The 26,244-nt window shown below is 48.9% G+C and overlaps 1 protein-coding gene and 1 long non-coding RNA gene across 12 annotated transcripts in view; one reads left to right on the forward strand and one right to left on the reverse strand.

Annotated features, from left to right (window-relative positions):
- The first annotated feature begins 874 nt into the window (after nt 1–874).
- Nucleotides 875–23,570, forward strand: Entpd6 (ectonucleoside triphosphate diphosphohydrolase 6). 10 transcript variants are annotated; one of them, XR_003950191.1, is made up of 14 exons: nt 875–1,128; nt 4,905–5,228; nt 7,938–8,014; nt 10,638–10,781; nt 11,998–12,073; nt 13,128–13,163; nt 13,392–14,359; nt 15,461–15,540; nt 16,010–16,074; nt 17,345–17,446; nt 18,854–18,991; nt 20,760–20,816; nt 22,187–22,299; nt 22,524–23,570. XR_003950191.1 is itself a non-coding variant. In XM_030247031.1 (14 exons), the coding sequence occupies exons 7-14, from the start codon at nt 14,306–14,308 to the stop codon at nt 22,620–22,622; spliced, it is 708 nt and encodes a 235-aa protein (XP_030102891.1). In that variant the 5' UTR covers nt 937–1,128; nt 4,905–5,228; nt 7,938–8,014; nt 10,638–10,781; nt 11,998–12,073; nt 13,128–13,163; nt 14,239–14,305; the 3' UTR covers nt 22,623–23,570. The 10 variants fall into 10 exon arrangements, 9 of the variants coding, with proteins under 9 accessions (XP_030102891.1, XP_017170703.1, NP_001357558.1 ...); XM_030247031.1 differs by having other exon boundaries at nt 937–1,128; nt 14,239–14,359; XM_017315214.2 differs by having other exon boundaries at nt 937–1,128; nt 4,908–5,228.
- Nucleotides 23,571–25,209: 1,639 nt separating this feature from the next.
- The window catches only part of Gm30141, a 13,438-nt gene continuing 12,403 nt past the window's right edge, over nt 25,210–26,244 (reverse strand). For both annotated transcript variants that reach the window (XR_375102.4, XR_001783507.1), the window contains one exon: nt 25,210–26,244. This exon is cut by the window's right edge and continues 460 nt beyond it. This is a non-coding gene — a long non-coding RNA (predicted gene, 30141).

Below are 26,244 nucleotides of genomic sequence, written 5' to 3' on the forward strand. Positions count from 1 at the left end.
TTTATCATAGCCAATTCCAATACTAAGACTCTCTCCCACAGCACATCCATAGTGAGTAGCAAGATAGTCAGTCCTTGGGATGCTGTAGTGCTATGTACAACAAAACAGCCAGGGAAGTGGGGAGGGGAGAGCTTTTAAGATCCGCCAAATAAGAGACCATATAGACTTCCGTTGTAATCAGATCTTGGTGGTTTTATTAAAGTGAGACAAGGCAAGGTCCAATGAGCTGCTCACATGCTGTTTACAATAGTTTCGCGGGACTAATAGCGATTGCCAACCCTACTCTCACACAGTATCCCCGCACTCTGTGGTTAGCATCCACCCACTCACTCCCTGAGTACCCCATCTTTTCATTAGAAATCCTTGCTTTTAGGCTTTCCCAGCCGATAGACAGGGATGTCCTCCAGGAACAAGACCAGTGTCCTGCACCCCAATGTATAGATGCCATCACGTGGGCAGGAAGAAGCGGAGTCCTGGTTCGGTGGGGAAAAGACAACTTGGGAGATATTCAGACAAATGAATTAGGGACATACATCCAGAGTCTCGCTGCAGTTAGGAGCTGACAACCTTGTGGCTTCTAGGAAGACATCAGAAAATATGGCCAAGGATAAAGGACGCTTGATAGCACCGCATTCTCTATTGTGAATGCATATCCTATCACGAATTCCCTTGAAAGTAAAAGAAGCAACTCGGGTGTGGAGGGATGCAGGAGGAAAGCCTACAGAAGGACGAGGTGATGGATGAGATTGAAGTAACTCCTACTCTAGTCAAGACAAGGCTCTGTTCCTCCCACACCTCAGGACTTGTTAGAAGGATCCAAGATAAGCAGGAGCTCCAGAGCCCCCTACTGGCAGAAAGAAAAATAAACACCCAAAGAGCACATGGCTATTGCGCCTGCGTGGCTGGCAAACGCCATGGCACACGCGCATCAACGCCGTCCTGCCCACCCGGTGACGCAAAGTGCACGTAGGCGGAGACAGCTTCTCGGCGTCTGCTGGGGTTTGCTTCCACGCGTTAAGGCTCTGTTGACGCGGACCGGCGCTGGAGAGCTGGGCGCGCGGTGTGTGGTCGCTGTCTGCCTCCGGCTACGCCACTACCTCTCCTGCGGGGCCGAGGGAGCCGTGCAGGGTAAGCGGGGCCAGCGAAATGTGCTTGGCCCGGAGGACTGACTACGGTTGGTCTCCCCACGCGCGCGAGGGACGGGGTTCCCCGTGGTGCAGTTCCAATGCCTGATACCTCCCTGGGCCCGGAGACAGCTCCGGGGGGAGGCCTCGGGGTCACTTGCGCTCTCGGTCCATTCAACTGGCTGTCTTTCCGACCCTGCTGCGTAGCCCTCGCACGTCTACAACACACCGTGGGACTCGTGAGCTATGCTGTAGGCCAAGCAGCAGGGGTCTCTGCCCGAGTGTAGCCCACAGCCCTGCCGCGTCCATTCATTCTGCTGGCTTGTGCTGACCCGCCCCCAGCAGAACCAGGCCCAGGCGCCTCCCCTTCTGCACTGGATAGCCCAACTGGGAGGCTCAGGAAACCGGGGAAACCCTGTGTTCTGATTGTGTGGAAGGTGGGAACGGTGGTGACATGGAAGAACTTACCAGGGGTCAGGGTGGTTCCACCTGAGTTGGTGTGTGGCCACAGGTGCTTCAGGTTAAAGGAGAGAGAAAGGTCCAGATGTAGACACCCAGAATGTAGGACAGGGAGTCAGTGAGAACACATTTTTATTTTAAAAGCATCAGGAAGTAATTGGTTTTGAGACAACATTGCTGAGTAGGTCACAGTGGACACAGCCCTTCACCCTGAGAGTATATCCCCCCCCCCCCAAAAAAAAATCAGTCACCTGAAAATACCTGGTCCTTTTGTGTCTCTGCAGATCCTGTGTGGTGAGGGGCGTAGGGAATGCTCATAGCCAGAATAGGAAACTCTCAGACAGTGAGGAAGGAGCTTCCCTAGGGAGAGGCAGAGGAATGTGATTACAGGATCTCTCCTGGGGTGCTGCAGAGCCATGAAGGGGGCTGAATACCTAGCGTTGAGGGGAGGTTTCCCCATCCCTGTTACCAGCGTTTTAACAATGTCCTTGAAAATAATGCAGCAAGCATAAAGGTAAGTCTGAATATTGCCCGCCCCCCTTCTCCTGCCCTGGAAGAAGTGTAGACTAAGATGGTGTGTATCTGAGTCCCATCTGGAGCCTCATGGACAGAACGAACCTGAGAGTTACACAGCTCTCTCTCTGTGTACTTAGGTCTGGAAGAACCTACTGGCCCATGCAGGCATAGCACCCTGCAAAAGAATCAGGAGGAGGCAGTCTTCACCGGACTGTTCATCTATCTATATCTATATCTATATACATATAGATATAGATATAGATATAGATATATGTGTTTTTTTTTCTTTCTACAACTACCAGGAGAAATACATGATGCTTTGTTAATATGCTTTATTTTTGGACACATGTGTAGCATGTGCAGCAGTCATTTCCCACATAGCTTGGTTCCTGTCTTTTAATGCAAACCTGAAAAGATCTGGCAGCTGCCAGTTTGAATCAGATGGAGCCTATTTCTGAGATCTAGCCTCCCCTCCTCGCTCGCCCTCTAACATTCTCTGACTCCCGCATCTACCTGACAGGAGGTGGACCTCCCCAAGTCACCTCTGCTTGCCTCTGTGTGCTGCTTCCTGTTCCGGTCCACTTCCTGCTCATTCTCCACTTGGCTGTAGTTCAAGCTGCTGCTTCTGCAAACGCTGTTCGGCAAAGTGCAAACTAAGGTTGAGCTGTTCTCGGTGAGCTTTTTGGGAGTCTGATCAGTATACCACCACTGGGTGTGAGACGTAGCTAGAGAAAAGTAGTCCTTCGTGCACTACCCCTTAGCTGTGGACAAACACTTCAACCCGACAGAAGAAAGTTGATGTTTGGAGTTGAGCCTCTGAAACATGGACACCCTGTGGACCAGTTTGTCTGGTTCTGGTCCTGTACCCCCTGGATATGATGTTCTGTTTGGATTGTTCATATCATCCAGAGCTTGCTGATATGTAAATGCAGTGATTGTAAATGCAAATTGATAAGTGTTGTCAGGTTGTATAAAGGTAGAGTCTTGTATTTCCAGGTTGGTGTAGGGCGCTCAGAGCACATGATGAAGATGTTCGGGCTGGGGAAGGCAGTGGTAGTAGGATTTTAGCAGAGGTTTTAGGATAGGGTCAGAATTGGACAAAATTGGCCCAGTTGATGGCTGAACATTCTGGGAATGGACAATAGTGTGTGCGCAAAGGGCCTGGGATGTGTAGGAGCTGAGTTTTCAGGGCAAAAAGAAGCACTGTGCTCTTGGAGTGCTTGGGCAAGGATCAAAGGTATGGTATGAGGTGCAAGTACCAGCCACCCACAGCAGGTGATGGATGAGAGCCGCTCATGAGAGCATTGGGTAGCTCTTAAGTGCAATGGAACCAAGTGAGATCCAGAGCACGGCAGGAGCTGGGGCCTGGCAAGGGAGGCTTACCCCTTGGCATCTGCCAAGAAAACCGTTCTGAGCCCTACAGGTGGCAGGAACAGGGGAAAGTTTTGTCTTATTTTCTTGCTCTGGGCCTGGGGCTCAGAGGCAGCATTCATCTAACCTGGGCTGCTTGCCTAAGAGTGTTTGAGTGTGACCAGAGATGGGACCAAGGAAGGCCTGCTCTGTGTACAGTGTCATCCCACTTCTGTTTTACCCAGACCAGCTCAGGATGAGTTCCCCGGCCTAGAACTACTGTTCTCTCCTCACGCAGGGCAGCCACAAGGTCCTTCTGCCCATCGTTGTCCCCAGTTCCCATGTGATGTATCCTCTGCCCATCTACAAAGCCTGTAGTGCTTATGTTCTTTGTGGCTCCCCTCGAGCACATTGAATTCCCAGGTTGCATTGCAAGTTATGTGGTGGTCCTTCATGAACAGCCATCCACCCGCCTTGCAGAGGAGACCCTTGGAGGAATTAGCCTGACCTACTCACACACCGCTGCCAGCCAGATACAAGTCCTACTTGTAGCCCATACCACCAAGCCTCCTGCTCTCCCAGGATTAGCTGCTGCGTTTCAATAACTGAAGAGTGTGAGTCGTGAAAAGACCAGCAGACATCCCTTGAGGACAGGAGAAGCCTTGAGATGCAGGGCCCTCACGTCTCATCTTTTTGAGACCAGGAGCTACTAAAAAAAAGAAAGGGCGATGGTGCTCACCTCGACTCCCATTGCTGAAAAGGCAGAGGCAGGAAGATTGAGGTTTGAGACCAGCCTGGACTTCATATCAAAAACCTGTCTCAATAAACCTTTCTGGAAAAAATTAAAAATTGTATTTTAAAAATGAGTGCGTGATTTTGCTTAGATTATATTAGATCAAAAATGATGGCCTCGTTTTAATTCATTTTGCCACCTGGCTAGAGTTTTATAAGCTTTAAAAGACCAGACATGGTTTACCCCTGGACAGGAATGCGTCTTACACATGAGAAGCAGTTTGCATTAAACTTGCAGAAAATCTAAGTCCAGTGTTTGATACCTGTCTCAGGTTCACTATCGTTGTTCACATGGCCAGTTTTAAGCTCCCAGAAAAGTGAATCCTGAAGGTACAGTCTCAGAAGTGTGAGTAAGATGTGAAGGATGGGTGGGTCCTGTGGATCTGTCACTGGAATGGTCTGCGGACACTGGGTTCTCTGATACAAGCAGCAGCATGTCCCAGTGTGCTTTGTTTGGAAGTTACCCAGTGTTCACAGCCCTCAGTCCTGGACCATCCCTTCCAGAAGCATCAAGAAAATGGAGAAAAGCCTCTGACTCCTGGGGAGTGGGGTGCAGACCAGTATGGGGTTGCATACTTTGTCCCCAGACCTAGGAACTTCTGACATACACTGTAGGCTCCTCCAGCCTAATGTGACTGACTTCATTCTTCTCCCTTCAACCAGCAGCGGCTGCGTAGTTCCCAGCAGACTGAGAAATGAGAAAAATACCAAACCATGGGACCCTGCGGATGACGAAGGTGGCATATCCCCTGGGACTGTGCGTGGGCCTGTTCATCTATGTTGCCTATATCAAGTGGCACCGGGCCTCTGCTGCCCAGGCCTTCTTCACCATTGCTGGGGCTGCCTCGGGGGCACGGTGGACCCAGCAGGCCTTCAGCTCCCCAGGCTCAGCTGCACGTGGTCATGAGGTCTTCTATGGGATCATGTTTGACGCTGGGAGCACCGGCACCCGCATCCACGTCTTCCAGTTCGCCCGGCCACCTGGAGGTAACCTGTCTAACTCTGAGCCCTGAGTTATGGGCACAGACACAGGATCTGCCTTCCCCACTCTCAGGGCAAGGCTCTTGAGAATTCCTGACTTCAGAAGAGAGTGTGTGGCTTGAGCCCCTGCTCCAGAGTAATGTAGAAGCCTGCTGACATGAAATTATTACGGCACTGGGGCAAAGCTCAGTGGGAGAAGCACGTGTAAGGCCCTGGGTGTGAGTACCAGACCACTTGAAAAAAGAAGTACAGTTACTAAGAGATACTCAGTGGCTACAAAGCCTGTGCCGCTAGCCTCCCCTGGAGCCCAAGGCTCTTCTTACATGAGTGAGCAGTGACTACCATTGATGGGGAGATAAGGCCCTAGAGGGCATTTAGTAGCCTGTCCCCTCCCTGTGTCCACAGTAGGCCTTGTAGCTGAACCTGTAATTTGGGCCATGTCATGTTGATATTGGGAGATCGCAAGGCAGGGAAATAACTCAAGAGTCAGGCTCAGGGAAGCCAGGATCCCAGGCAAATCAGAACAGTAGCAGAAACCTGGGACTGAGGCTTGCAGATCTGCTGCTGTAGGTCCTGCATGGCACTGAGGGCTCTGGACCTCAGGCCCTACCAGCTTTGCTTCCCAGGAGTGGGGACATTAGGCAGAGGGTGGGTGCTTGTCTCCAGGATCCCTTGGCTGCCTGGGTCTTTACTTAGCTCCCTTGTCTGTTGCTCTAAAACCTGCCCTCTTTGTGCATCTGACTTTCAATCAGTCAGCTTTCTGTCCCTCTGCTTTGTCCTAGTCCCATCTCCAGGTCCCTAGTAGACACCATCCTGGCATTAACTGCTCTGTCAGCATGAGATCCCTGGCAACTCTTCCCAGAGCTACAGAAGCCTGTTTACTTGCTTCTGATTTAATTTTTATATGTCTTTATCTGTTTGGGCCAGAACTTTGCTTTAAAAAAAAAAACTTTATTGAGGATCACTTAGACTTTAAAAGTCTGCATGCATTCAAGGTGTTAAATTTAAACTGTTAAGCTGGATGTGATGGCGCATGCTTTTAATTCCAGTACAGGCAGAGGCAGGCAGATATCTGTGAGTCCAAGGTCAGCCTGGTGTGCATAGTGAGTTCCAGGAGAGCCAAGGGTACATATAGAGACCCTGCCTGAAAAACAACAATAGTAGCAGTTTAATAAAGTTTTGCAGACTGAAAAGCATAAATGATGCTCTGTCCTTCTGTAAATTTGTCCCATTTGTATATTGATAACTTTTATACTTAGTAGCTGTCTTAGGGTTTCTATTACTGCACAAACATCATGACCAAGAAGCAAGTTGGGGAGGAAAGGGTTTATTCAGCTTCCACTTCTACATTTGCTGTTCATCACCAAGGAAGTCAGGACTGGAACTCAAACAAGTCAGGAAACAGGAGCTGATGCAGAGGCCATGGAGGGATGTTCCTTACTGGCTTGCTTCCTCTGGCTTGCTCAGCCTGCTCTCTTATAGAACCAAGACTACCAGCCCAGAGATGGTCCCACCCACAAGGGGCCTTTCCCCCTTGACCACTAATTGAGAAAATGCCTTACAGTTGGATCTCATGGAGGCATTTCCTCAACTGAAGCTCCTTTCTCTGTGATAACTCCAGCTGTGTCAAGTTGACACAAAACTAGCCATTACAATAGCTAAACATTTAAACACCAGATCTACTTGCCTCCAAAGTTGGTTTTGAAACCTAATGTAACAGGGGTGGTTGGGAGGGAATTCTGAGTGGTGGGACACTTTCCTAGCATGTCTGAGGCCCTGAGTCAGTTTCTAGCACCAAATTTTTAAAGGTAATCTTTCAGTTTAAAGCAGTAGTAACAATAATCCAGTGTTTGTCTTTAGGGAGAACAGTCATTTTGAAAAGTTTTGTTCCTGTTTTTCTGGTCCTGTTTTTTCCTTCCTCGGTCCTCATATTTACATATTCATATTTGGAGCTGGCGTCTTCAGCCACAGGATGCCTCTGGGTACTTTCCTTGCTGCAATGCAGCCCACTCCTCCGAACATCAAACACTCAACTTTTTTTTTTGATTTTTATTTATTTATTATATGTAAGTACACTGTAGCTGTCTTCAGACACTCCAGAAGAGGGCATCAGATCTCATTACGGGTGGTTGTGAGCCACCATGTGGTTGCTGGGATTTGAACTTCGGACCTTCGGAAGAGCAGTCAGGTGCTCTTACCCACTGAGCCATCTCGCCAGCCCAACACTCAACTTCTTAAGAAGAAAAACAAACCTTCAGAAGCTTGTTCAAGGCCCATCTAAGAATATCATCTTATAATTATGAGCATCATGTTTATGTTACAGTTTAAGACCATTTATTAAATCAGCAAGAGTTATCTTAAGTAAGGTGTCCTCAATAAAGTTAGGGTGTGAGTTGTCTGCTCTGTGCAGTGCTGGAATCAATCCCAGGGCCTCTAGCTTGCTAGGCAAAGACACTCACCCGAGCCTGCCTTTATACACACAGACACACATGTACACCCATGTATGCGCACACACACATTTAATAAAGGAGAGCTCTGGTGTAGGCTTTACTCAGCTAAACTAAATTGCAGAATTTAAACAAAAATAGTCCCTCGTAATTGGTCATCATCATCATGGTCAGGCCTCCGCTCTTAACAGCAGCTAGTCTCTGTTGTATTTCCTTATAACTCTGTATATATTCATAGTTCCATCTTTTGAAAATGTTTTCCCTTTAGAAACTCCCACCTTGACCCATGAAACCTTCAAAGCACTGAAGCCTGGGCTTTCTGCTTACGCTGATGATGTTGAAAAGGTAACTATCTTCTTATGTCTGTTTTCCCTTCTAGTGTCCCCTAACAGACTTACTAGCCAGCCCCATCTGAGCTGGATCCGTTGACCATCCCCTGAGAGAAAAATATCTTCCTTGCTGCCTGAGGATAGAGGGGTAGAGAGAGGTACAGGTCTCACCCACCAGTGTGGTGTATGTCATGAGGCCCTCCCCTAATCCGTATGCATTTCAGAAGCGCACATCCACAGATGTACAGAAGCACTGTTTGTGGAGCTGGAGAGACGGTTCAGTGGCTAAGAGCACTGATGGCTCTTCCATAGGAATCAGGTTCAATTTCCAGCACCTACATAACAGTTTATTACCATCTGTAACTCCAGGCCCAGGGAATCTAATGCCTTCTTCTGGCCTGTGTGGGCATGGCACACACGTAGTGCATAGACAAGTGTGCAGGCAAAGCACTCATACAAGCAATAAATGAAAAAGCGAAGGCTGTATTTGGACTTTAAAATATTTATAAAATATCTAATAAAAATTGTTTAAAAGATATCTATAGTTTTTGTATAAGTTTTGCATAATATTCTGTGATACAAGGGGCTAGGGATAGAGCCCAGGGCTTCCCAAGGCTAGACCAGCGCTCTGATACTGAGCTACAACTCCCAAAGTGCATTTGTAATTTTAATTTTTCATTACAGTTCCTCTGACTGAAGGAACATTTACTAAAAATATAATGTTAAAACTGTTATGCTAGGGCTAGCAGAGAAACTGAGTGGTGAAGTGCTTGCCTAGCACGCATGATCCTCTGGGCTTCATCTCCAGTACCCACCCCACAAAAATAATAAATACAAAGTACATGTAATTCATGAAAGCCCCAAACCAAATAAATGTAATAGAATAAATAAATATAAAGCAAATTTCATTAAAGTGAAGTAAGGACTTTTGTAAGTGTGTAGCATTTAGACGTCTGATGTCCTCAATGTGCTAGCGTAGGTGAGCTGAAGACACATGGCCTCCTTCGAAAGCAGAAACTAGCACTTCAGAGAGTTCTGACCTCCCTGTCATTCCTTTATCTTTTTCTTCTTTTAAATGCTGCTTATGAAACCTAGGGTTTCTCATGTGTGAGCCACATCCTTAGCCCAGGTCCAGCATTTCTCAGAGCATGAGCTATGGTTATTCCTGTCCACAGTTGCATCATGGTTACAGACAGGGTAGTACAGGACTTGGCTATACAACAGACGAATTAGTGACTCAGCTAAACTGAATTGAATGTGATGCTTAGATTAATTAACTAGGGAAATTAAAACTCCAACTTATAGATAAGTGACACACTCAGATAAGTGTCCTGGCTGCTTCCAGAATGTGCCCTGCTTTCTCATGGAGTCTTCAAGACCCACTTTGTGTGTCCTTGGACAAATATTTGAGACCTCTCCCTCTTTTTATTTTGCATCCACAGTAGAGAGGAAGAGTCTGTCATGTTTGGGTGGATTTGTGGAGTTGGAATTCTAGGTAAAAAGTGAGATTTCCCCTTGGGCAGGATTTACTATTTACCCATGTTTACATCAGAGCCACCCTTTGATCTTTCTGGCAAATGATGGCACCCTAATGAGGCTATTCGTGGGACTCAGGTCTATGAATGACGCTACAATTTGCTAGTTTCTCCATGATGTCCAGGGAAGTAGTCCCAACCCTGTGAGGTCACCTGGTGAGGGCTGGTGTCTAAGTTAGGATCTCTATTGCTTTGATGAACACCATGACCAAAAAGCAAGTTGGGGAGGAAAGAGGTTATTGAGTTTGCACTTCCCCATTACAAGTCTGACAATGAAGGAAGCCAGGACAAGAGACTCGAGTAAGGCAGGCGCCTAGAGGCAGAATCTGATGCAGAGGCCGTGGTGGCCTGCTTACTCAGCCTACTTTCTTATAGAACCCAGGACCACCAGACCAGGGATGGCACCACCACCCAGTTCCATAGGCCTTCCCCCATCAATCACTAGTTAAGAAAAGGCCCTACAGCTGAATCTTATGGAGGCGTTTTCTTAATTGAACGCCACTTCTTTCAGGTAACTCTAGCTTGTGTCAAGTCGACACAAAACTAACCAGCACAGGTGGTGACAGACCAGAGCATAAATCTTGCTCGGAAAGCATGGAAGTTATGTAAAAGGAGGCTCAGCCCGTGGCTCTTGCCCTGTTTTCACATGCCATGTTCCATGCCAAGGGCTGTCCTCCATGTTCTGACCTCCTTGTGGTCTCACAAGTGGCCAGTGCTGCTTGCTGCAATGGCTCTGCTGGTTTTGAAATGAAGAGAAAGGGGTCAGGAGGTGCATACGCGGGTAGAAGCTCTAGCTTCACGTGCCTGCTGAACTGAGTTCGAGTCCCAGAACCCACATGAAAAGCCCAGTGTGGTGAGTCACGTTGCTTATATAATTCATGCCATAGCAGAAACGAGAGACCCTGCCTACACAGGTGGAAGGTGAGCACTGACACCTGGAGGTTGTCCTCTGATCTCTACATGTGAATATGTGCCTGTGCACACACACACATCCCCCAAATGTAATTCTTAAGTTAGGTAATATGTTTAAATATACATGTTACAGCGTGGTGGTACCTGGGTAGTGTGTATAACAGCCCTGATTTGCTTTCACAACATCCACAGAGTGCTCAGGGGATCCAGGAGCTTCTGAATGTTGCTAAGCAACACATTCCTTATGATTTCTGGAAGGCTACCCCTCTGGTTCTCAAGGCCACAGCTGGTTTGCGCCTGCTGCCAGGAGAAAAGGCTCAGAAGTTGCTGCAAAAGGTAAGCTTAGCCGTTCCCCCAACTGGAGAGTGGTTAGGATCACTACAAACACTAACCATGCTGGGCGTGCTGGTGTACATCTGTCATCCAGCACCGAGATGGCAGAGCAAGATCTTAAGCCAGAGGCCATTATGAGCTCCAGAGTGAGACATTGTCTCAGAACAAAATAGCCACTAACGTCCCAGTTAGTGTCAAGCAGGCAGGACATAGAAGAGAACACCATTGGAACTTTCTCAGTATCACTTTAGGAGTCTTCTTTCTGGCTTGTAAGAAAATGACTTTGTTTTAAAATTATGTTGTGCTTCTGAAGGGTGCCCACCCCCCAAGGTATGTGAGCTAGGCTGGTGTCTTAGCCTGAGCTCAGTTGTGGCTAACCAAGAGACCCTCAGCCTCTTGCCCAGTTCTGGTGCTTTTGGGGGGACCTAGTGTCCCCAGACAGCCACTTTACACTTTATACTAGGGATACATCCTCATCCCCAGAGTATATAGCTAATTCTCTTCCCGTCTACCAAGTTTGAGAAGATACAGTCTCCCTCAACCTCTAGATTATTCTTACACTGTTTGTATGCAAGATGGTGGCACAGTGCACCTTCTTAGGCTACAAAGGAGGCAGGCACACTGCAGCCTCATGTCCTGGGACTCCTTAGAAAGTAAAGAAACATACCCAGTTACACACCCCCTACACCCTCTGCCAGGCTCTGATACCCATGTTTCTACCTATATATATATGCAGGCCACATGAGTGGTCCCCAGGCTTAAGCTCCGCCTCATAGGGCTCTTTGCCCTTCATGTCCCAACCCAAAGCCAGGCAGTTTTGGGGACTCAAGGGGCTTGGTGCATGCCAACCCTCTCTAGGCTATCTTTTCTCTCAGAACTCTGCTATCCCCAGCAGTTAAAGATGGAGTACCTGGAGTGGCATGTTTCTTAGCTATCTATCCTAGGGTTATCAGCCAAGAACACCTCTATAGAGATTGTAGGAGCTTGAAACAGTGTAAGCTTCGCCTCACAGAACACTGCAGAACCTTCCAGGGTTCTGTCACAGCCAGCTGAACATATCCTCCCTGCCCCGGCTTGGGTGGAGGGTGAGATACTCCGTGTGGAGACCCAGCTGACCTCAAACTCCAGGTCTCCTGCCTTCCAAGATCTGGGAGTACAAATGAAGTTCGTAGAGCTGTAGCTCCATGCTGGGCTAAGAAGTGTTTCTTTTTGCGTTTAGGTGAAGGAGGTGTTCAAGGCATCACCCTTCCTTGTCGGGGATGACTGTGTTTCCATCATGAACGGCACAGACGAAGGTAGAGTTGACAAATGGGCATCTCATCAGTGCATGTCCCAGTCAGACAAATGTGCCACTGCGGCCGCTGCCACCACTGCTGTTTCTGTTGCTGCCGCTGCTGCACCTGCACCGACTCCAGGCCTGAAGGCACTGTTGCCAGGCCAGGTCATGGTCTTGTGCACAGCTTTATTGTGCACAACAGTTATGTTGATAGAGACAAGCTTTTTACCTGGTACAGGTGAAGCCTTTGAAAACATCATGTTTTGGGTTTTAAGGGCATTTTAAGAACACTAGTTGCTGCCAGGCTGGGAATATTGTGGTTATATAACTCGCTCTGAGACTGACACTTGAGGTTCCTCCCTGGCTAGTGATTTTAAATATGACCTTAAGAGTGAGCTTGTCTGGAGGGCAGATGGAACATCGGATTCTTTTCTGCCTCTTTTAAAGATTTATTTATTTATTATATGTTAAGTACAGTGTAGCTGTCCTCAGACACTCCAGAAGAGGGCGCCAGATCTCGTTATGGATGGTTGTGAGCCACCGTGTGGTTGCCGGGAATTGAACTCAGGACCTTTGGAAGAGCAGTCAGTGCTCTTACCCACTGAGCCATCTCTCCAGCCTTTCTGCCTCTTTTAAAAGTGGAAGCTGGTGACAAAATCCTGGAGGAGACATGGCATTCGGTAATGTGTTCTAAGGGTTTAATGTGTGCCCGAAGACCCTGGGTTCTTGGCTGGAAATGGCAAGCAATGCCCACCATGCCCCTGAAATCTGGAAATAGGTAGCAGCCCCGTGTGTCAAGGATTAAAGTGCGGTCTGGAGAGATGGCTTAGCTGTTAAGAGTACTTGCTACCCTTTCAGAAGACACAAGTTCAGTTCCTACCTACCACGTGGTGCCTTATAACCACCCATGACTCTAGTTCCAGGGGCTTTAACCCCTCTTCTGGCCTTCATGGGTATCAGGCACACACGAAGTCCGCAGATATACATGCAAGTAAAACACCCATGCTCAGAAAAGACATTTCAAACTCTTTTTTTTTTTAAGGAATTAAAATACTGGTGCGATTCTCTTACAGGTGTTTCGGCCTGGATCACTGTCAACTTCCTGACAGGTGTGTGTCTACCTACCAGATGGGAAAGGCTACTGGCTCACTGTCCCTAGCAAAGGAGTGCCTGCGAGGCTTTCTGAAGTACAGAGGCCCCATTACCATAACGCCCAGATTCAGTGTTGCTGACTTACTTAGAGGCAGATAGGGTGGCGGCATGTCCAGACTGGTCAGGCGGAATCAACCCTATGTGCCTGTGTTTAGAGCTCCTTCCTTCCCCTGCTCTTCTTTCAGCTCAACCCCAGCCCAGCATCCACTGGAGCTCTGACCTGTAGTCACGAGAAGCAGTGAATAGAACCTGGTCATGGGCCTAGAGAGATGGCTCAGTGGTTAGGAGCACTGGCTGCTCTTCCAGAGGTCCTGAGCTCCATGAACTCAGCCACACGGTGGCTCACAACCATCTGGAATGTAGTGGGATCTGACGCCCTCTTCTGGCACTCAGGCGTAAGCGGTACATGCAGATAGAGTACTTAAATACATAAATAAGTCTTTTTTAAAAAACAAAGATTAAAAAAAAGCTAGTCAGGCCTTAAAATATTGGCTGCGATGTGCTTGCTAATGAGCTCTGGCAGGAACGCCTGCCTGTGGAAACAGGTTGTGAAGAGACACTTGCAGATTGTTCGCAGTGTGGCCCCTTCGCTGGAGAAGGGCAGTGTGTCTGTGTAGGAGGAAGAAAGGGTTTTCCTGGCAGGTCTCACCAAGATGAGGGCACAAAGATACTGGTGGGTTGGCTAGGGCTCTCAACTTACTGCAGGTGCTTTGGGAGTGCTGCGTCTGGGGTGGGGCTAGCCGAAGAGGATGCCTCGCAGAGAGGACCCGTGTCGGAATAGCAAAGTCAGTGTTTGTGGGAAGGTGAACCAGCCTCGCCAGAAGAGAGCAGCGTCAGTGTTTCTCCCTGTGGTCAGCGTGATCCTGTTCTTCACACCACAGCCACAGCATGCAGAGCCGTGGCTCTTGGATCCCTTTAGCTTGCCGTTGTCTAAGGAGTTGCAGCAGCCTCTCTGCCTTTTCCCCCACGCGGAAAGGCTTCTGGCCTCTCTTTGATCTTCCTGGTGTCCTCATTTCCTTCCTAACACGACAGCGCTGTCTATGCTTATACTCACTGTGATCCAGGCAGTCTGAAGACCCCAGGAAGCAGCAGTGTGGGCATGCTGGATTTGGGCGGAGGATCCACTCAGATCACTTTCCTCCCACGTGTCGAGGTAACCAGCCCTGCCTGCTTACCAGCTGTGTGCCCCACAGTCAAGGGAGCTGCAGTCGCCCAGAGGAGGCCCCTCAGAGAAGGCCCTTGGCCACTGGAAGGTGCTCTGCCCCTCTGAGTCCTCTCACAGATAACAACTTAGATTTTTAACTCTACCCACTAAGAAACCTGCTCTTCATTGAGGTAAAATCAAATGATGACAAGTGTTGTGCTAGAGACTAGATACCTCCCATCCTCCACAGAGTTCCAGGAGCAAGAGTGGACAGTATGGCTCATAGGCGGGAGAGAGGTTGGCCTTCAAGATAAACATTCTAAATGAGGTTAAAAAAAGAAAGCAACTTGCATTTCATGCCATCTATTTCAAATACCTCTCTTTTCAGCCACATCTTGTTTTCAGTGTGTTATACACTGTGTAAAGATATTTATACGGGCGTGGTGGCGCATGCCTTTAATCCCAGCACTTAGGAGGCAGAGGCAGGAGGATTTCTGAGTTCGAGGCCAGCCTGGTCTACAAAGTGAGTGCCAGGACAGCCAGGGGTACACAGAGAAACCCTGTCTCAAAAAAAAATAAAAATAAAAAGATATTTGTACAACTAGAAACTGAAGCTATGATCCTATTCACTTTCTGAGACAGATGCTTATCTGGTCTGGTTGGACTGTGTGTGTCAGAAGAGGCAAGATGCAGCTGGTCTTGTGCTGTACATCTGTAAGCCCAGTCCTGGGGAGACTGAGGTTGGAGGATTAGAAGGGCAAAGCTTGCCTAGACAAGTTAACAGGACCTTTATCTCAAAATGATGAGGAGGAGGAAGAGGAGGAGGAGTGCTGAGGATGTTGCTTTGTTTACTGGTCAAGTTCTTAGAACTTAAAAGCCCTGGTTTGGTCCCTAATATGAAAAGAAATTAAAAAAAAAAAAAAAAAAAAAAAGCTTAAGAGAAGCCACTCACCCCAGATGGGTTTGGGTTTGGTTTTTTACTCCTTGCTCCTCATTGTTTCATAGTCAGAAATGTAGTGGGAACTCACTGTGTCCCTGTTCTGTGATTCAGGGAGGAGGGCATGGTGTTGTGGAAAGCAGGGGCAACAGTAGCTTCATGTTCCTCCCCAGGGTACCCTGCAGGCCTCCCCGCCCGGCCACCTGACGGCGCTGCAGATGTTTAACAGGACTTACAAGCTGTACTCCTACAGGTGGGTCTGCTCACGCCTGGCACCACCCACGGATGCCTCCTGGCGGGATCCTTTCCCACGTACATGCCAGAGCCCAGAATCTCATGCCAAGAGACCTCCTGGGCCCTTCTTGTCCTGCCGCCCCTGCTTCTCCTATGTACTTCATTTTAAAATTCACTGTAAAACCACATTCTTCTTTGGTGCTTATCCTGTTCTGTTCTACTTTGGGGGAGGCTTGGAAAAGACTAAGAGGTGAGGAGTGGGCTGCCGGCTAGCCACAGGCACTTCTTGCACCTCATAAAAGGAAATGATAGAATCTGCCTGCCTTGCTGCTGCGTGTACAGATTCCATTAGAGCTCAAGACAGGCTCTCAGTTCAATTAGTGTTTCAGCCACGGGGCTCATAGAAAACGCAGTGAAAACCTTACTCACATTGAGCCCAGGCAGGTGTATGTGTGTGTGCCCAGCCTCACCAAGATTTGTCTCCACAGCTACCTGGGGCTGGGACTGATGTCGGCACGGCTGGCTATCTTGGGCGGTGTGGAGGGGAAACCTGGTGAGTAGAACATTTGCTCTAGGCTCTCTCCCTCCTCTCAGTGCCCCTCCTCCTCCCCTTCTTCCTGCACCAGACAGCAGCATATCAGCCATTGGCCACCCAGTCAGCTTAGGTGGAATATGTCCAGGTCTAAGGTAAGACAGGGTACAGATGGCCCTTTGAACATTCCTCTAAGTTCTTGAAAGAGATCCTAGGGGCTTGCTAGAAAGATGACCCAGTGGCTAAGAGCTCTGGTCCCCTCTTTTAGAGGACCCAGGTTCTATTCCCGGTACCCACATGGGAGTTCACAACTGTCTGTAACTCTTGCCCCAAGGGATCTGAGGCCTCTTCTAGCCCCTGCAGATGCTGCACATATGTGGCACACCCACATATATATATGTAGGCAAAACACCTATGTACATAAAATAAAGGGAAGTTTTTTGTCTAAAAAAAAAAAAGGAGGATACCAGGGAAATCATTTCTGAACCATGTCACCTGAGTTTGGAATCACCTCGTGTGTCACTTTCTGTCACTTAACAGTAGCTGAGGCGAATGATACCAAGGAAGAGAGTTTGTCTGACTTATGGTTCTGGAGGTTTACGTTCATGGTCACTTGCTTATGTTACCTTTGGGTTGTGGTCAATCAGGGCATCATGAAGGGAGCATGTGGCCGGGCATACTGTTCACCTGCTGGCGGCAGGAAGCAAAGGACGAAAGAGACCCCAGGAGTCCTTCAAGGAAATGCCCTGGTGACCTAACTTCTCCTGGGGCCCACCTACTAAAGGTTTCACCCCAGCATAATAGTGCTAAAGGCTGGGAGCAAGCTTTCAGAGCATAGCTTCTGAGCCCAGTTCATGCTGTGAGCACAGATTCACTCTGTAGCATTCATACCTGGTGGCACCTGTCCTTGCCTTCCTACCAGCCTGCCAGTTACTCCCAGCCTCAACTATCTGTAAAATTGGGTTGCATTGGTCTCCTCCAACTAGGGTCATCGTGATAACTGATGAAATAGCACTTGGCCCAGTGTCTGGGACCTTAGATGCCCAGAGGACATGCAATGCTTCATTTCACTGGGTCGCAGTCATGTTCAGGCAAGCAAGATTGGCTGCCTGTGACAGCAAGGCTCTTCTCCAGCTGACCTGGACTGTCCTGGGAGATGGGGCTCATTGCACCCCAGCATCCTGTAGAATGCCTGTAGCATTCTCTGTTGCACCCCTACCCAGACTTTTAAGCTCCTTTTAATGGTCATGGCACTGTTTTCTTCTTACCTACATGGTCATCTCTATTTCAGCTGAGAATGACAAGGAACTGGTCAGCCCCTGTCTGTCTCCCCGGTTCCGAGGAGAGTGGGAGCATGCGGAGGTCACCTATAGAATTTCAGGACAGAAGGCAGGTAGGTGGCATTGCTGTCAGGTTCATGAGGGTCAATGGTAGTCGGCTTCCCCTGTTCCTTTTCCAGATACCCGTACAAAGCAGGCCCCAACACAGACAAGGCTGTACCTTCCCTGAGTGCAGGCAGCCAAGAGCTGTGGCAAGATTGTGAAGGCTTGTATGGAGAGCTGGGGCCTCTGCAGGGTCTCTGCACAAAGCCTCTTTGTCTCTCACCGAACACCTCTGTCCAAAGAGCCCAGTTTCTGAACAGACCTCCAGTGGGGGAGGAACTGGCTGCCATGGGACCTGAGACAAATAGCCACATTTGGGCTTCTGGCCCAGAAGCTCTGCTCTGGCTGGTTCTGTGCAGAGAAAAATGAAGGCTGCTTCTGCCAACAGCCCAGGGTACACAGCCCCCACCACCATGTCACTGGCCTTCATCCTGGTCTGTGTTACTCTGGGTCCTTTGACTTTCTTCAAGGAGAAATACCGGGATGTTGTCCCCAGGCTAGACACAATACATGTGGCATATCTGCCTTTGGTTGTTGTGTGGTCAGCCTGGTTTACTGTCAGTTTTGCAGATCTAACCCGTTCCTCAGAAAGGGTTGCACCTGGGGAAGGTACAGCCTTGTCTGTGTTGGCGGATGCTTTTTAGAGGTATCTGGAAAAGAAACAGGGGGAAGGCCAGGTCTTGCCACCACAGTATCTGCTTTCTGATAGGAGGAATTAGATGAGGAAATAAGAGCCTTGAAGCCAAAATGACCTGGAATGGGTGAGGCATGGCAGATGGCAGTATTAACCAGGAAGGCCCATACATAGCATTTCAGCCAGGGTGAGAAGAGATAGGATCAAGCTGCCCATATCTAAGCAGTGTTCTGGTCAAGGATGCAGAGTGTGCAGCCGCTGAATCTTTAGTGAATGTGGAGGTAGTGTGGCTGATCTGACCAAGGTCAGAGAGAGGAAATGGAGTCTGGGAGCTGAGAGCAAAGCTAGGAGGCCCATGGAGGATCACTGGGAAGGAGAGGAGAGGGAAACTAGTTAAAGCCAGTCTGAGACAGGGTTATTAAAGTGCCCATTGGATGACCATGGAAGTTGAATGGTCTTCAGAGTCTCTCAACTTCTGGGCTTTCTGCCATCCAGGTACATAGCTTGGCAGATGGCCCATGGCTACTTCCTGGTTTGTGAGGTCGGGAGGTTGCATGTTGTGTGGCTAAGTTAAAACAAGCTGCTGGGTTGACAAGTATGGAGTGGAGAACCACACAGGGCCAGGCAACACACCATCCAGTGTCTAGATACAGGATCCTCCTGGTAAGGCCTGCTCCATGCCTGAGGACTTGCAAATGCCTGGAGAGTGCCTGTTGGGAGCCGTGTGGCCTCTGTGCCCTGGGCTTGCTGATGTTAGCTGTGTGCTCTCTCTTGTCTTTTACAGTGGGCCTCTATGAGCTGTGTGCCAGTAGAGTATCAGAAGTCCTCCGAAATAAAGTACACAGGACGGAAGAGGCACAGCACGTGGACTTCTATGCGTTTTCCTACTACTATGACCTTGCAGCCAGCTTTGGTCTTATAGGTAAGGGCCAGGACAATCTGGGCAGAGGGCCAGTGCTAGCCAGTAGTGGCTTTGTTGGTATGTGTGAAGTGAGTGGGCTTCGGGGGCAGTGTGATAGAGAGGCAGGAAGGAGTAAGCCCCTTCTCATAGGCAAGCAAGTTCCTTTGAGCCAGTCAGAAGGTACAGCTGCTGCTTCTTCACTCACTGTGTGTACTGCCTGGCCTTGCCCTGTAGCCTCAGCTGAGGAGCCACTTGGGATGGGTAACCACATGCTCTCTTTCTGAGGAAAGGGTTAGACCAGCAATGAGGGGCTCACCTTGGTCTAAAGAGCCAGGGCAGGGTAGACAGCAAGCCAGTGGGGTTTGTTGAGGCTGTCAGTAGCCAGTTTGTGAAAAGGGTACAAAGGTACCTTGGTGGTTTAAAAAACAATTTTCTTTAAAAAAAAATATTTAGGTTATATACCTATACCTAATCTAGGTAAATGGATATATATATATGAATGTTTTGCCTGCAAGTGTGTGTGTGCACTGTATTCATTGCTGGCCTGTGGAGGCCCGAAAGGGGCATTGGATCTCCTGGACCTGGAGATAAAGATGATTGTACTGGGAACCAAATCCTCTACAAGAGCAACAAGCATTCTAAATCTCTGAAAACTATCTCCCCAGTTTGTGCTCGCTCTCTCTCTCTCCCCCTCTTTCTCTCCCTCTCCCTCTCCCTCCTCCCTCCCCCGGATGTGTGTATGTGTGTGTTGTCTGCTCATATTTGTATGTACCACATATGTGCCTGCATGGCCCATGGAGGCCAGGAGATAGATAGCATTAGATCCCCTAGGACTGGAGATGCAGATGATTGTGAGCTACCATGTAGATGTCAGAGTCAAATCCTTTACCTCTGGAAGAACAGCCAGTGCTCTTAACTGCTAAGACACCTGTCCAGCCCCAAAACAGTCTCCTTAAAGAAATAACTCAAGGCAATGCAGATGCATTGGCTGGGGTACCAAGCATGCTAAGTTATGCTTCCTGAAAGCAGGAGATTCCCACAGCCTCTTTTCTGGCTCCAGAGCTGGAGCAGGGGACACTCACTTGTGTACTCTTGACCACACCAAAGCTATGGGCATTGCAGTGCAGGGTTCCCCACTTCAACTTGCTTTGCAGCCTTCTGGGTGGGGGTGGGGGGCCTTCTTCTTTGGAACCAGGTCTGTGAGGCCCTTGCCTTGCCTTTCCTATGAATAACTTCTGCTACATATGTGGCAGCTCTGAGGAAGGAAGATAACCCTACAGTCACATGCGGTCAGTGTGTCCCTGAGGAGAGAGGCAGTGCCTCCAGAGTCCAGAGAAGTTCACTCGCCTCCTGATGTTCACTCTGTGCTTCCACTGTCACTAGTTTCAAGCACTTGCTTTTTCCTGGGGCCCAGAGATACTGGTGAGGCTCCTTGGGGGACATTGCAGAGTTGGGGATAAGGTTAGCCCCCTATCCTGGATGGTGCTGGTAGAGATACCTGCTCATCTTAAGCTGCACCTCTTCTGATTCTATGGTAGCTCTGTGGCAGAGCACTTGCCCAGCATACGTGAGGCTAAAGATTTGATTCCTTGGGACTTTTAAAAGGAGACACAGGAGCAGTGAGGGTGGGCAGCTCCCTGAAGTCAGCAGTGAGGACCTATAAGAAAGACCCAGGTCTGCATGTTTATGTGTGCTGTGAACCTCCTGGTGTGGGGTCTGCAAGTGCCAGCCTGGGGCATCAGTGGCATCACATGGTTCCTGCTGAATGGGTGTCTATCTTATCCAACAGATGCAGAGAAAGGAGGCAGCCTTGTAGTTGGAGACTTTGAGATAGCAGCCAAGTACGGTGAGTGGTACTGTAACTGTCAGGGGTTGTAGGAACAGAAACCCCATGTGCTTGTGATGGGCACAAGGCCCAGAATTGCTGGGCTTGGTACCTTATTCTGTCCAGTAGACAGTGCTGGAGGTGTGTAAGGGCAGGATGCAGAGTATACTAGGCTCAGCTAAGGCCTAAATCCAGGATGCTACCTTCCGGTGGAAGGCATCCCCAGATGTGAAAGGCCACAGCCCCGGTGCCTGTCCTCGCTCTCCTTACCATCATGCCCTTTCTGCACCCGTTCTGTGTCACATCACCCTGTCACCTAAGACTGAGTGCCATGTCCATATTCAGCCCTGCTGGCTGCTGCTCCCAGTTTGCAGTTGAAAGCTCAGAAGCTTTGCGGTTTTCTCCATAGGAGTTTTCTTCTCCTCTCTCCCCCATCCTCCCCTACTAATAGTGTGGTGTTTTCATGCTTTCCTGTCACATCTTGACTTTTTCCCAGACTTTGGATGTCTGGGTGGATTTGCCCCTCTATCAAGAATAGATTCTGGGAACTATAGAAATGGTTTGAGAGTGTTTGCTGTACAAACATGAGAATCTGAACTCAGATACCCGGAACCCACATAAAAATCTGGGTGTGGTTGCCTGTGCTTACAAAGCCCAGGCTGAGGGGGAGAAGACAGAGAAGACAGAAGGGTTGCTGAGGCTTGTTGACCAACTGCTGAGCTCCTGGTTTAAATGAGAGACCTTGTCGAAAGGGAATAAAGTAGAGAGTACTATAGCAGGAGACCAGATGTTCTCCTCTGTCCACTGTGCCCACACAAGGGCACACACAAGGATAGACTTGGAATTAAAGGATAGCTTTAATGTCATTATTGTAAAGCTTGATTCTAGGTATGTTGACACCTAGAAAGTTTTGAGGGTCTCAGATACAGAGATGTGGCCAGGAGATGGGGTTACTCCAAGGTAAGAGTACCCTTGGTTACTCTTACCACTTGGTTACTTACCACTGTTAGCCCAGGGTAAGACATTCAAGACTCTTTTGGCCCTGGCATCCAGGCCTAGTCGAAGTTGAGACTGGCCTCTTGTCTGCCAATAGGATGGTTCCACCGTGGTTTGACAGTAAATCAGAAGTGAAGAGCACTGGGCAGTGGTGGCACACACCTTTAATCCTAGCACTTAGGAGGCAGAGGCAGGCAGATCTCTGAGTTTAAGACCACCCTGGTCTACAGAGTGAGTTCCAGGAAAGCCAGGGCTATGCAGAGAAACACTCAAAGAAACAAATAGTAATAAAAAAGAAGTGAAGAGCAACACCCACAGCAGTTGGGGCCAGGGTTGTTGCTCCATCCCAGCTAGAGATTGTCTAAAACACGACTGAGAGTCGGCATCTCTCCCAGTGTGCCGCACTCTGGAGACACAGCCGCCGAGCAGCCCCTTTGCCTGCATGGACCTCACCTACATCAGCCTACTGCTCCACGAGTTTGGTTTTCCCGGGGACAAGGTGCTGAAGGTAAGTATTGCATGCTGGGTGCCACATTCCACTTGTGGGGTGGGGTGCTGGGACCTGTTGACCCTACTGTTTGAATTTTTATCTCCTGCTCCTATCCCTGCTTTAAAGAAACAGCCCAGCACTGTGTCTATCCTCCTCAGCCACTGCCTTCTTCCACAGATACCACCCGGTCTCTGCAGCTCAGCCCTGTGACCTCATCTTCTCCTTTCCTTTGTCTTTTCAAGCTGGCTCGGAAAATTGACAATGTTGAAACCAGCTGGGCTCTGGGAGCTATTTTTCATTACATCGACTCCCTGAAGAGACAGAAGGTTCCTGCCTTGTAGCAGCTGAGCCCTAGTCCCTGCCTCAACCAGAATTCCAAGGCTCCCAACTCCATGGACCCCTCTGTCTTGGAAGTGACACCATCCTTGAGGAGCCTGCATCTGGCTGAGACCCTCTGTGCCTGCAGTGTCATCTGCAGATTTGCCTGGGACATGGCCCATGTACTAGCCCTGCTACACCACACTAGCTGGGGCAGGGCCAGGGTAGGAATGCTGCTTGGCCTGAGGCCATCTCCCTGCCTTACTTACCTCCAAGTGGGCAGGGAGCCAGGTGGGGCCCAGGGCACATGCAGCCCTGTTCTTATTCCATCCCTGTGCAGGATTGTGGCTGCTTTTATGTGTTTCTGTGACGTGAGTCTTGTTTTGTCTCCCAGCCCCTGTTCCCTCATGAGCCAGGCCTCTCTGCCTTCCCAGAGTTGTGGGAGTTGAAGTAACCTGACCTTGCCACAGTGCAACCTCGAGGGGAGCACATCTTGAATGTGGCCATCTCTTCCTCGGGACAGACATGTGAAATCACCTGGAGATTTGCTGTCCCACCTTTGAATGGTATAGCATTAACTGATGTGGGGACACTGAGTAGGAAGAAGATGGCCCAGTGCCTCTTTACAGACCCAGCGTGCCGCCTTTGCAGAGAATGTGGGTGTGAGCAGAGCTGTGAGAATGTTCAGGGCCGTTGCTCAAGTACTACCTTGTGAGCTGTGAGTGCTTTATGTTAAAACTGAGCCCCTCTTCTGGACACAACTATGTCCCAGTGAATGTATTCCTGCTATGAGCCACTTGCAGACCAGTGGGGCGGATGAGAAAGCTCAGCCCTGAACCATACTACCCCTTACCCCACCCTCCTCACTCGGCTGCAGCTGGCTTCCCCATGGTCCCCTCAGTGAATGTACAGTTCATAAAATAAGCTGAGCCACCACTGTTCAACTCAAAATAAAGGTTTACAAGGGTTTCTCTCTTTTGCCTCATTAGTGAGCGCCCAGCATTAAAAAACCTGCCCAAGTGGGACAACGGGTGGTAGCAGAAACCCAGCAGCAGTGACAGCAGCAGCAGCAGCAGCAGGCCACCCAGAGGCCTGGGCTGTTTCTGGTTGAGGGGGTCCCTGTCCCAGCTTTCTATGAAGCTCCTCCCTCTCCTGAGACATAGCTGACAGTTTGACGAGGGACAGCTCTGGGTACATCACCTCTAGGTCACTCTGCGCTCAACAGTGATTTGGTTTGATTCTGGCATAGTTCCAAAGGGGTCGCATACCAGGGGAAAGACAGTGAGCCCACTGATACCCCAGATGCTCACATCCCCCAAGCCTGTGGTGGGTTCACAAGGTTTGGCCCTGAAAAACACTCCCTACCTCCCTCCTCCTACACTAAGAATTCCACTTGGACTGGCCAGTGCAGAGGGACAGAGTTCTCCAGGCAAAAGGAGCAGGGAAGGCTCCAAGGAGCCAGTTTCCTCATCTCACTTCTCTGACACCTTTCCCCTGCTACTCAAGCAACTCCAAGAGGATCTCGCCCGCCGCCCGGAGTGCTCACAGCAGCTTCATGGCGGTCACGTGTCCATAAAGAAGCTAGGTCCCTGCACAGTGGAGCCTGAGAGTCGCAGGGCAGGTAATGGGTAGGAGGAAGCCTATATAAGACCTAACAGTCCTGGGAGGGTCGAGGGAGTCAGTGGGACCCCAATTCCAAGGCAGTAGGGAGACCCTTGAACCTGAGCAAAGTGAGCCTGGTAGTCTCCCCAAAATGAAACCTGGGAGGGGCTTGTAGCCAGTATATAACTTGGGTCCAAAAAAGATAAAAAAAAGTCACCTGGGACCAGTTCCAGGAAGAGTTTGCTGTGAAGGGTATGGAAGAACCTATCCTGTTTCACACTGTACCTCCTACTGCTTGGCAGAGTCCACGCGGCCTCTTCCTCTTAGAGCTAATGGCCTGAATATTTAAAGACCTCCAGAGGCACAGCATAAAAGCCGCAAGACGGAAACACAAAAGCAGGTATGGTTAGTGATCTCATGAAGAAGTAAACAGATGGATACTTCCCAAAAGAACACCAATTAGCTCAGGGTATTTTTAGGCCCAGCAAAATATGCAAGTCACTTCACCCTTGGTGCCTTTCACGATGATAAAGAAGACTGGTTTCTTTAAATAGCTGCATCTCTCTGGCCTGTATGGGTCACTGGGTCCACCCAGCACAGCCCTCACACCTCCTGCCATGTGCCCTGCCCGACACCGCTCCTACTTGAATGGCAGACACCCTGGCTGCCCGCTGTGGTGGGTGGTGACAGGACCTCAGACGATCCTGCTACTTCCATGTCCATGTCTGTGAGCCATGCATAAACACATGACACTGTCCATTTAAGAACATTAGCATTTTAAGTTGGACTGGTGGGGGCTTCCCTCGCCCACACAGCCACTGCCTCATGGTTCATGGTTTGTTGTTTGCCGTTCTGGCAGACTGTAAAGTGCCTGGTGAGTCCTCTGATTCACCTTTGCATCTAAATGCCAGCTGTGTTTCCTGTGGAACATCTGTTCATGTCTTCCATTTCTCAAGAACACTCATCTTTTAAAAATAAAAAATAAAACAAAACAAACAAAAAAAAACCTGATTTTTAGGATCTTTATTAAGGAGATTAACCCATTGTGGTAAGATGTATACATTTTTTTTTTCCTTTGCCACTCCTATTTTACTTTCTGGCAGGTCTTTAATGTATATTAAAATGTTTTATTTAAACTGATCAAATCTATAATCACATACAAATTTGTCTTGTGGCTTCCAGGTTTTGTGTCATAGTTACAGAGGCTTCCTAACTTGAACAGTTTTGACCGTCGTGGGGTTGGGACATGGTGCACTGGCAGTGTACCTGCCTGGCACCCACAAGGCCTCGAGTTCAGCTCCCAGCACTACAGTTAACTAAGCGGACATTTTATGATTTTAGTATTTTCCATTAATTAAGAGCTTGAAGTTTTTTGGAAACTTTCAAGTGCAAGAGATTGTTGTTTGAGAGTGACTCACTTTTCAAACCATATCAGAGTCTTCAACCATTTAAAAGTTCAGAAGAGTGAGTTCAGACTATTAACAACACTGCCTCAGGTAAAGACAGAGATGAGGCCTGGAGAGATGGCTCAGCGTTTAAGAGTACTGACTGCTCTTCCGAAGGTCCTGAGTTCAAATCCCAGCAACCACATGGTGGCTCAAAACCATCTGTAACAAGATCTGGTGCCCTCTTCTGGAATGTCTGAAGACAGCTACAGTGTACTTACATATAATAAATAAATAAAATCTTTAAAAAGAAAGAAAAAGACAGAGATGAGATGACTCCAAACCACACTTTAAAAGCATGGCAGTCATAATAGGATCAACAGCCATCATCCCAGGCAGGAGCTTGGAGAAAGGCTTGGTGTGAAGGTTCCAGTCATGCAGATGGGACCTGTTTTAGAGAAGTTGAAATGTGAGGGATGCTTGAAGCAGTTGGGGGTGGCTGCCAGAAAAGCTTTGGGTTCGGTGGGAAATGACAGGTGTCCAGCATGACCTGAAGGCCAAGTTCTCTGACTTAGTCACAAGAAAGCTGCTTTCAGGTTTTGAAATAAGAACAAAACATGTTTTGCCTGGGGCTAGAGAGTTTGCTAAGTGTTCTTGC

The sequence above is a fragment of the Mus musculus genome, chromosome 2 (genome assembly GCF_000001635.26).
Source record: "Mus musculus strain C57BL/6J chromosome 2, GRCm38.p6 C57BL/6J".
Classification (NCBI taxonomy): domain Eukaryota; kingdom Metazoa; phylum Chordata; class Mammalia; order Rodentia; family Muridae; genus Mus; species Mus musculus.

Excerpts from the sequence above, each read along its gene's own strand:
- Entpd6 (NM_172117.5), top strand. The coding sequence starts at position 4,937 with ATGAGAAAAATACCAAACCATGGGACCCTGCGGATGACGAAGGTGGCA. Across the intron at positions 17,447-18,853 it reads AATTTCAGGACAGAAGGCAG|TGGGCCTCTATGAGCTGTGT; the intron begins GTAGGTGGCATT and ends TGTCTTTTACAG. Across the intron at positions 18,992-20,759 it reads AGCCAGCTTTGGTCTTATAG|ATGCAGAGAAAGGAGGCAGC; the intron begins GTAAGGGCCAGG and ends CTTATCCAACAG.